We start from the raw sequence: 11,105 nt of genomic DNA on the forward strand, positions 1-11,105 counted from the left end.
AAAAATATGTAGGTCAGTAGGTGGATGTTGCTTTTTTATTTTTTTGGTAATGACACTTTACTTTTTGATTGTTTTTTTGGTATTCAAAAGAAAAATATTAATGGTAAGTATAGATTTGTGTGGTTTAATGGTGTGATTAATGATATGTAGTAGGATAGACAAATAGGTAGGTGGTAAAAGTTGACCAGATATCAAGATTAAAAAGAGTGAAAACTATTGAAAATAGTCAATGTCTTGAAAATTGCATGTAGTCAATGTAGGAATTACAGAAAATCTTTGATAATTTTTGTTGCCATTAATTCAGTCAATGGCTTTGAATATTTTGATACATACAATTGGTGAATTAAAAGTGATATCAAATAGGAAGGTGATAAATTTAATAATTTTCCAACGAAATAAAATTTTGTAAAACATTATTTCAGCCAACATTTTAAGAAAATATAGAATATTTAAAAATAAAATTTAAAGTATGTGGATTAAGTAAATTCATGAGGATTTGTGGGATTGATATGTGCTCTGATATTTCAATCTAATACAGTAATTTCGAGCCATGTGATTGATATCAAAATTTTGAATTTAGTAAATGATTTCGAACTAAAAATGTTAGTATCTAATTTGTGTGTACTAGATCATTGTTGTTCGTCTTAATTATTGAAAAGTCTCATAAAGTGTTTGTACGAGTTGTTGAATTTGTTTAACACAAAATAAAAGCTGATCTTACTGAAGGTAAGAACTAAAATGAAACGAAAACTGTCACAAATTGTTAGAAAAAGTTATAATATAGTTATAAGAGATAAATCTGAAGTATGTTTCTAATTATTTATAAATTGTTACAAATCCAATGAATGTCTAATACATGTAACACGTATCATTAATTCATATTCTACAGATAATGTTTACTCCATTTTCAAAATAACTACACTACATCATTTGTAATAATTTCAATTGATTTACTAAATTTTCATATCTATAAAAATGGATTATTCTTTTCTTATTGGTAAAGACACACAAAAAATATAAGAAAATAAAGCACTATCATCATCAACATCATTTCTTTATTTGTATATCTTTTTGTTTACAATTTTAAATTTAATTCTATAACATTTTACAACACTTATCATTACGCGTTTTAATTGTTTGAGCTTTTGAAATTCAACTTCAGAAAAATTTCCTGTGACGAGTCTAACGGTCGGATAATCTTTATATTGATCACAATTGTTTGATGAATAACTATAAACATACATTAAAACAATACTACAGGCAAATTAATTAATAAAACCTTATATTAAAAATAAATTACATATAAATAATAAAAATTAAGTGATAAACCACAATTCAACCAACTCCTTTTCTAAATGAAACAATATGTAAAAATGTAGAGAATTGAAAAGTAATCAAGAACATGAACAACAACAACCTTCAATATTACACCGAATTTTTGTGGACAATATTTTGGTTGTTTTAAAGATTCGAGATCAAATTTACCTAAGTTTTATGAACAAAATGTTATATATGAAATTATAGAATATGTTTTTAAAATGCTCTAGAAACACTTAACAATGTAAGTTGATCGTTTTATCATACGTTATATATATATTTTAAATTATATCATTGATCATATTTTAAATCTAAATTTTGATACAGCGATGATATTAACCAAGGAAATTATAATTTAATAGTACGACTTCAAGTATTTCATAGTTTTTATTTTCTTTTACACGAGTAATTATTTTTATGTCGGCACACCACGCTGAGTAGTAATTTTTTTTTTTTTCGTCCCACGCTGAATAGTAACTTATAGCGGGTAAAAAGGCTAGACAAATTTAATAATTTCCCTTCACCTGAGACAAAATTTATTTACCGTTGGTAGTTAATTTAGTTACCGTTAGTAGACAACTTTCATAATTTCACCGCCTACAAAATTTAGACAACAACAGTGCACGACACCGTCTTTGACGCAGAATCTCTTTTGTAGATCTGCACCGTACGAAACCACGTGCATTGCACAATCCATGTTCTCAATGAGCGGCTCTTAATACACGTCAAAGTTCCAGTTTTAATTTAAACCTAATTAATTATGAGATTGGCGAAAGAAAAATAATTAAGTATTAAACATATATAAATAAAGGTGATTAACACTTAACCTCTAAGCAGATGCAGGGGACAATAAGCACATGGGTCCATATAGCTCATCTCTTCTGGAACTTCATAGCCATTTTTTAATTGTATAAAATATTGATAATCTATCAAAATCAGTCCCTAATCGATGATGAAATGACGACTAATTTCTAATTGGCCATTAGTGTTAGGTAAAATCACTCAAACATAAGTTTATTTAGAAAGATATGTAAAATACATTATAAAAAAAAGATATACAAATTAGTAAATTTATTAATTTAAGACGAAAATTATAGAATATAATTTTTATTTTCCAAAAAACCATCACAATCTTTTTTAAATAAAATTTCTTTAAAAAAGGCTTTGTAAATATTTTCTGGTATTTAAAGAAAAGTACGGTTTTAAAATATTTCCCACAATTTAATTCTCCACCATGTATTCGGGGAATCTTTCTTTGTCAGAAATTGTATTATTGTTATATATTCAAGTTTTAAGTGTTTTGCTTTAATGAATGACGTCCCGGTTTACGTATCAAGTTTTAACAATGGAAAAATATACTAACTAGGTTTTCATGATAATAAAGTTAAGACAATGCAAAGTTAGGTCGGAAGGGGCCATCAAAATATGGCATAACACTCCTTTAAAACATTTTGTTTAATGTTCGAATGGTTCAATTCTTTGTTAAGATTTGTGAAAGTACCACTAGCATATCCACTTTGCAAATTAGATATAATTAAAATCTGCATGTATGGTCATGTTAATAGTAATATATAGGCATTAAGCAACATTATAATGTAGATTTCTAGTACTGTTCACGGATGCGATAACTTCAGAAGAAAATACTTGAATACCAAAAATAAAAAGAGAAAATTTCTCCTAGATTTTTATCGTTTTAAGTGATTGAACATTTAAAACGCTTACAACAGAATACATACCTAATTTTACCTGAGAGTCAATATATTTATTCACAAAAATTAGTCTTGACTCTTGTATAATAGTATTAGACAAGGTTTTATAAAAAGTCTACAAAAAATGGGCTGCGTAATGAGTCACAAATTGTTAGCTTCCAACTTTGAGAAAGAGAAGCGAATAGTGGAAATATGAGGAAAAAAGTAACTGTTAAAATAAAATTAAAAAAGTAAAGTCACTGCATGCAACCACAGCCCATAGGTCAGACCTTAAATTGGACCATTCCTTTTTTAAGAAAATTAATTTCTTAATTAATTTAAAATTGGTAAAAAATGAGATGTCAAATAGAATTTAATCTCACTTTAATGTGAGGTATTAATATATAAATATCTCAATGATGTAATTGATGAGGAATATTCCCAAACAACGATTTGTTTTATATTCATTGAACCTCTTTGTAAAAGTTTAAACATGTAATGGGCATATCAATGAGGTCACTTGTCTATGATTATTGAGTTGATTAATTTATAAATGACTTATAAGTCAGCATTTTCGGCACATTAATAATTACTTCGAAAGCTTTATTTATTTATTTTGTTTGTCTCCAACCAAAATGAAAACTTATATTCTTACAAGTGAAATTATTAAGCTTAGCATAAATATCGATAGGGCATACTCCTTTACTTTCTTTCTTTGGGGCAGATGAGCATACTCGAAAATTAATTTATAGTGATTCATTTTGAAGACGGTCTATTATAAGCTGCATACCTAAAAACATTCGCTTTTTAAATAAAGAACCAAGAGTCTTGAAGTTAATAGTTGTATTGTTTCAAATAATCTTAGTGATTTAGTAGTTTCTTCTTTGTTTTGGTCGGCATTAGTTTAATATGCGAATAATTAAATACAATAACACCATAAAATCGAGAAAGAGCTACTATTGTGTACTACTTCACCACTAAGCAAAGCCTTCAAAGAAGCAAAAATAAAGCTTTATTTTACTTCTGTTCAAGAAGATTTTGTAAAAGATTACAGGTCATGTGCTTCTGTTAAAAGTGATTTGATTCTCTGCATCTTTAAAAAGTAAAAAAAATCACACGGTTGTTGTCAAATGATTTTGTTATGTCATATGTGATATGTGTGTGTGGAAGAAAATTAATTTTATTTTTGTAATTGAATTTTGTTAAATACATTTCATTACTCTAATTCTTTTTTTCTTTTTCTTTTTGAAAAACTAGGTTTTGAACACCAAGCGGTTTAATTACTAGATTTGAATGTCTAAATCAAATTTGTATTATGTTTGGCTGATTCTATATATATATATATCACTTATTGATTAGTTGATTTTTTGAAAAAGAAAAATCATTCCCATCATCCTTTCTATTTATTTTTAATTTCATTTTCAATCAATGAATCAAAATGGATTTGAAAATAATTTATTGCCACTTCTCTCTACTATCTAATATTCAAAAACATTTTTTATACTCTAATTAAAGAATTAAATATATATATATATAAAATGTTGTATAACAATCGAAACTTTTGGCGTTCAAGAAAAAAAAACACTCGTTTTTTTCATCAATAAATTTTTAAACCTTCAAATTAGTTGATTGTAAGAGGAAAAACTCCTTATTTGGAACATGAATTTTATTCCTTTGTCATTCTTTTCACAAAAATTTATAATTCCATGTATAAGAAACTAGGTCAATGTTGAAAATTAAAAAAAATAAAAGAATTACAAAAAAATTATACATGCAATCAAACATTTAAACAAGAATCTATTGGTTGACCAAACGTTAACTAATATTTCTATATTAAGAGGTTTAAGGTTGGTGTCCCAAATACTACGATTTATTAACATATTTACAGATTAATTGAGAAAAGTGTATATGAAATCTCCTGTGATGTACAATTATAGTCGTTCACGAGATTTTATGCTGAAAGGGAAGTATCATCAGGTCGTAGATCATTGAAGGTGTCCATCAAAAACATAAATAGGCATGAAAAAATAAATCGGATTCGACCCAAACCAATACCCAGACCAAAAAAAGAGGTTAAGGACGGGTTAGGGTTTCAAGAAAATACTTCATTGGATAGAGTGTTGGTAAACCTGTGGGTATCGGTCCGGTTCGAAGATTACCCATTACCACATCGGTACCCATAAACCTGATACAAGACATGTGTATATATACGGTATATTAATATATAGTCTTATACATTGATAGGGTTCACACTAGCTTACCGTTCTAATTCTATGTTTTTGATTTTCGGACAATCTTTATGTTTTCTTATTCATATTCTAATTTCTCTACTCTTAATTCTAAGTATTAATCTCTGTGACTTTGGATTGGATTTGGATGTCAAGTTTGAAGTTTCATTCTTTTCTTTTGGTTGTTTTGTGCATGTAAATTAGTTTAAAAGTTCGGGTATTGGAGATACATTTTGGGTTTATGAGTAATTTTTACCCATTCAGACACGAAACAAAGAGAATTTAAATTTTTGGGTATTTACCGGTTCTCAAAATTATTATCCAGACTGACCCAAACCCGAATATACTCAAACCGAACTGGAACCGAATATTTACAATTCCTTATTGGGTAGTAAATCTATTATCCATTTAACATGAACATGAACAAGTTACCCATATGCCGAGCCTTAAATATAAAGAAGAAAGTATCGTTTGTCGTAGATCTAATTAGGATAAGAAGGAATTGTCCGTTATAGAATATTCTATGTAATTGTTTTCATTATTTGTAATAAACAATAAATCTATATGTTAAAAAAAATATATTGAACTTTTTAACAAATTGATTACATTTATTAAAGAAATTTGATGAATATATAAGAATTATAAATTGGTATACACATTTAAAAAAGAAAAATAGTATATTGACTAAATTTTATGACCTGAACATGAGCCAAATATAGAAACTAGGGGTTGGAGTTGGAGTTTTCAAGCATATATTTATTGATGTGGCCACAAATTAATGTTGCCTTCAAACTCAGCAGCACATTGCTCAAAAATGAGTTTACTGTTCTAACCAGGTGGGCTAGATTTCCTTGTTTTTTTTTTTATGTCGTTGATTTCATTTTGTCTATTTTTTTTGTATAAGATATATATTTTCTAAGCTCATGGGCCACAAAATTTGAGTTGTGCTTGGGGCCCTCTTAAAGTTTAGGTCAGCCCTATATCTTCTCAATCCATTCGTTTTTTTTCTTTTTAGTGTATGCTGTGTTTTTTTCCTTTTTGTTGGCTTCTCAATTTATTTTTCTTTTTTGAATTGTATTCAATTTTTTCACCTAAAAGACAAATTTGTAAGAATATTTTTATCATTTATTTATTAGAATTGAGATAAGGGGAATTAGCAAATATAACCAACAAAAATATTTTAATTGATAAACTAACACTTCGAACAATAGAAAGAGATATTATGTATAATATATGTAATATTGACAATACTATCTTCTGTTTGTACATCACGCTCTCCTTCTTCTTTCTTCTTCAAAAGACATCCTATTGAATAAATCTTCTTCTCTTTTATCAAGTGTGCTCATTTCATCTCTCTCTCCCTTCTCTTACTGTGTTTGTACATCTCGCTCTCCTTCTTCTTTCTTCTTCAAAAGACATCCTAGTGAATAAATTTTCTTCTCTTTTATGAAGTGTGCTTCTTTCATCTCTCTCTCCCTTTTCTTACGAATCTTTACATACATCACCATCAACTGAACAAAAGTCAAAATTATATATGGATCAATCTTAAATGTCGATAGGATCACTCAAATCTGATTTACTCTATTTTATAACAACACCATTAGCGCAATAATACTCTGACTATATTTATTCTTCGTCAGCCAGAGAATACTAGAAAAATCCGGGGAAATCTTTTCGCCAATTATGTCAAATTAATCTTCACTTTCCCATCAAAGTTCATATGAGAATTTTAATTTGTAAATCCATGGAAAATAAAATTGAGAATTATGAATAACAAATTGACAATCATGTTATGGATTTCTTAGATCTAGAAGCGATAAAGGGTTTACGATGTTGGAAATTCTAAAGGGAAATAGCCAATAAATCGATTTTGATTTTGGAAGATTTTTGAGAGATACTTTTCTATTTTGTGAATATACTATTTACGTATACATTGTACTATATACGTTTTAAAACGAATTGTTTGTTTTGATTAAGGATGTTAAGTGATTTAATCATTATTTTAGATTAAAACCCTTGGGTTCCCTATATATTATCTTAGGGTTTAGTATCCTTCCATCAAAAAATATTTAATTGATTATTTGGATTCATCGGAATCAAAGTTTTGGTTTGAACAAATATATACTCCCTCTGTTCCTTTTTGTTTGATTTTTTAGAAAAAACACAAATATTAATAAAACATATTAAATGTTGCTTTTAAATGTATTGTTCTTTGGGATTTACAATTTTCAATAACTCTAAACCAATTATATTCAATAATTTGTATTGAAGTTTACAATTTCTCAATTATAACTAATAACTATTGCATTGAAAACCTAAAAAATCAATCTTTTAGAAACAATTTTTTTTTCTAAAAAATCAAACAAAAAGGAACATAGGGAGTACTATTCTATTTTTCTATGATGATATGTATAGAATTTGGTATCACTATTCATTTTTTAAGAAATTCGTATCCGATTTTTAAAATTCAAATCATATTAGATACACAAAAAAAATCTGTTTTTTTAATAGTATTATTAATTTAACCAATTAATATTGTTAACATAATATAGTAAACAATATTAAAAAGGGTGAACATATTTTAATCATATTTCTCTTTTCTCTTCTCAACATAACTTAAACTTTTATTGTTCCTTAAAAGACCACGTCAGCATAATTCACTACACTTCTGTTTTCTTCACGCGCCTTAAACATGAATGAAAGAGTTGGGTGAAGGAGTGTGTGGTGAAAGAGTGTGTTGTCATTACACACACCTCATGTGTTACTCTCTGAATTCGGCAACTTATGGTGCTAGATATTTAATTTCTTTTCAGGAATTGGTTATTTAGCTAATTCACCTTTGAAATAAATACACTTATAAAATAAAGTATTTTTAAAACACACTAGTCTTCATATTGGAACTGAAAAAAATAGCACACTTCCTTAGATCATTATTTATAAGATTACTAATATATTCTGAAATTGTTTTGGTAGTACTAAAAAGAACGAAAAATATGAAGTGACACATTATCCAATCTTCCCTTATAATGAATTGAAAACATGTTTGGCGGCTTTTTAAAGGTAGGATAAAAACTAGAGAAAATAACATCTATACTTTTATTAGTTTATACTTTATAGTATGAGAGTATCTAAACTATAAAAAATTATTTCGTGTGGCTAGCAAGTGGGCAATGGCAAAGCTATACAAAATACAAGAGTTGGCCTGAAAATCAGTAGTAAAACTCATCAACTCAAAGATAATGTAACAAAAACAAGCCTTAACTTACTTAGTAACAAACAGTCACATTTACAAAGTGGTAAAGATACTGAGAGCCACTTTTCAAACTCTGTTACTACTACTCACTCACTGCAACTAAATCAAACCAGACGAGATCAAAGCACCGGGCTTTTTATCGATCTGTTCCCGCGTTTGTGGACTCGCTATATATAACATAACATCAAAGCTGCATTTTAGAAAGCAAAAAAAAAAAAAACTGGAAAAAGCTTACTCTTAATGATCATTGATGTTGATTTAGGCATTTGAGATTTCAGCTTCAGGGTGGTAATAAAGCATCTCATTCCACATCATCTCTCTTATCACTGGTTCCTCCATGTTTTCATCTATGTCCAGAGAGATTGGGACATGTGCAGGCGGATTGGATCCAGGATCAAACAACCCCGCCATATACGGGTGTAAGAGCGCATCGGTTACAGAGATTCTCTTGGTTGGATCAAACACAAGCATCCTCTGTAACAAATCTATAGCTAGAGGATTGGCTTGTGGATAAAGATTGGAGAGATGAGTTCCTCTTGAGTACGGAAGAGACTTTATAAACCTTCGAGCTTTCGGGTTGTCTATGAACCGAATATCAGATTCTTGTTGGCTACCAACAACGTTGATGATTAGCTTAAGCTGATTCAAGCATTCTGTTCCTGGAAAAATCGGTTTCCTACCAAGAATCTCCGCGAATATGCAACCAACCGACCATACATCAATGGAGGTTCCATAGTTATCACAACAAAGAAGAAGCTCAGGTGCTCTGTACCAACGTGTAACCACATACTCAGTCATGAACTGTTCATTACCTTGGCTCGTTCTCGCCAACCCGAAATCACAAATCTTGAGATCGCAGTTCGCATTAACTAAGAGGTTCCCGGGCTTCAAATCCCGGTGAAGTATGTTTGCAGAATGAAGATACTTCAACCCTCTAAGCAACTAAACACAACAACAAGAACAAGACTTATTTCAATAACTAAACATACAAAACTCGAAACATAGAGTTACCGAGGAAGGACTTAAAGTTACCTGAAACAAGAAGTACTTGCAGTGATCATCAGAAAGAGACTGAGAGGATTTAATAATCTGATGAAGATCAGTATCCATTAGCTCATAAACCAAATAAACATCCTTGAAACTGGATCTATTAGCAGGCAACATAACATCTTTAAGCGCGATCACATTCTCATGCCTCACATGCCTAAGAAGTTTAAGTTCCCTCAACGTTCTCAAAGCATCAACACGATTCTCAAACACATTGTGAATCTTTTTAATAGCAACTCTCTCATTAGTCTCACGATTGATAGAAGAACAAACCACACCATAAGCTCCTCTTCCAATGGGTTTAATCGGAACATACTTTGTATCGATTTCGAACAATGTTTGCCACATGGAGTAGTAATGTTTCCCTTGTTGCTTAATCCCATTTGGTGGCTCAACTAACATCGCCATTTTCTCTCTGCAAAAACCAAAACTTTCAGTATTTTTCCCCTAAATTGGTAAGATTTTGGAAAAGGGTTTATAGAGAATTTTCGATTTATGAATCATTGAAGCTTTTTTCTCCTTTACGTCTCCAAAAAGTGAAATTCAACTAAGAAAAATTCTCTTTTTAATATCGTTTCCTTTACTTAGCTATCAATCTTACTACTCCATAAGAAAAAAGCAAACTTTGGTTATAAAAATTCTCTTTTTAATATGATAACTCTTGATTAATCATAATCAAAACTCAAAAATTAAGAGTTAAAACAAGCTAAATGAATAAAGAGAAGAAACAGAACAAGAGATCGAACATACCCAATAACTGAATTTACAGAACCCGAGTCGTTGTTGTTGTTGTTAATGATCAGAGATGAAAGAAGAGAAGGGTATGATTGGATCTGAATTGAGATTGCTTCTTCATAGCTAAAACAAGAAGAGATAAGAGAGAGAAGAGTTAGGAAGTGGTGAGACCCATACGGGGAATGGAATGTTAGGGGAAGAGGAAGAAGAAGAAGAAGAAAGGAAGCAAAATACGTTGGTTGATGAAGAAGCTTTGGTTACTTCTTTTCGTTTTTTAGGAAAAAAACAAATTACAAAGTCTTCTAATTACGAAAACGACATTCTTTTTAGATTAGATATTTTTTGTGTAACAAAACTTCAGTTACAAACTATCTTTAATTAAAAAATCTCTAAAGTTTAATGGACTCTTCATGTTTTTTTTTTGCATACAAATCAGGATTGTTATTACTATATTTGGTAATTAGAAAAAAATAATGCATAGGAATTTTTGTAATTAATTAAAAAGATTGAGTAAGATATTTATTAAGTAGAATTTGTCTTGGTATAATATACGTACACGAATACAGAAATTGAGGATTTAAATGGATCAAGTAACCGGCTAAGCACGTGGGTGGACTGAAAAAGTGACACGTGGTAAACGTAGATTGGGAGCAACTTCTTGTTGTTGTCCGAACCGAAGTTTCCACTGGGTGTAGTTAAACCTAACTTAAAAGCCTCAAAAAGTGGTCAACTACAAAACCACTCTTGGTTTGAAGACCTTCTGTCTCTTTCGGAGAGGTTTGAGGATTAGATTAAAAAAAGGATAAGTGTGGCTGATGGATTTAACATCAGATGATG

The 11,105-nt window shown here is 29.5% G+C and overlaps 1 protein-coding gene across 1 annotated transcript; it reads right to left on the reverse strand.

Annotated features, from left to right (window-relative positions):
• Positions 1-8,340: 8,340 nt before the first annotated feature.
• On the reverse strand, positions 8,341-10,607 carry MPK7 (MAP kinase 7). The gene is made up of 3 exons (NM_127374.4): positions 10,284-10,607; positions 9,519-9,948; positions 8,341-9,428 (listed from the first exon to the last, which is right to left on the reverse strand). Exons 2-3 carry the CDS (start codon positions 9,939-9,941, stop codon positions 8,745-8,747), a joined length of 1,107 nt encoding a protein of 368 aa, NP_179409.1. The 5' UTR covers positions 9,942-9,948; positions 10,284-10,607; the 3' UTR covers positions 8,341-8,744.
• Positions 10,608-11,105: the final 498 nt, after the last annotated feature.

Source organism: Arabidopsis thaliana, chromosome 2 (genome assembly GCF_000001735.4).
Source record: "Arabidopsis thaliana chromosome 2, partial sequence".
Classification (NCBI taxonomy): Eukaryota; Viridiplantae; Streptophyta; class Magnoliopsida; order Brassicales; family Brassicaceae; genus Arabidopsis; species Arabidopsis thaliana.

Excerpts from the sequence above, each read along its gene's own strand:
- MPK7 (NM_127374.4), bottom strand. The coding sequence starts at position 9,941 with ATGGCGATGTTAGTTGAGCCACCAAATGGGATTAAGCAACAAGGGAAA. Across the intron at positions 9,429-9,518 it reads GCAAGTACTTCTTGTTTCAG|TTGCTTAGAGGGTTGAAGTA; the intron begins GTAACTTTAAGT and ends TGTTGTGTTTAG.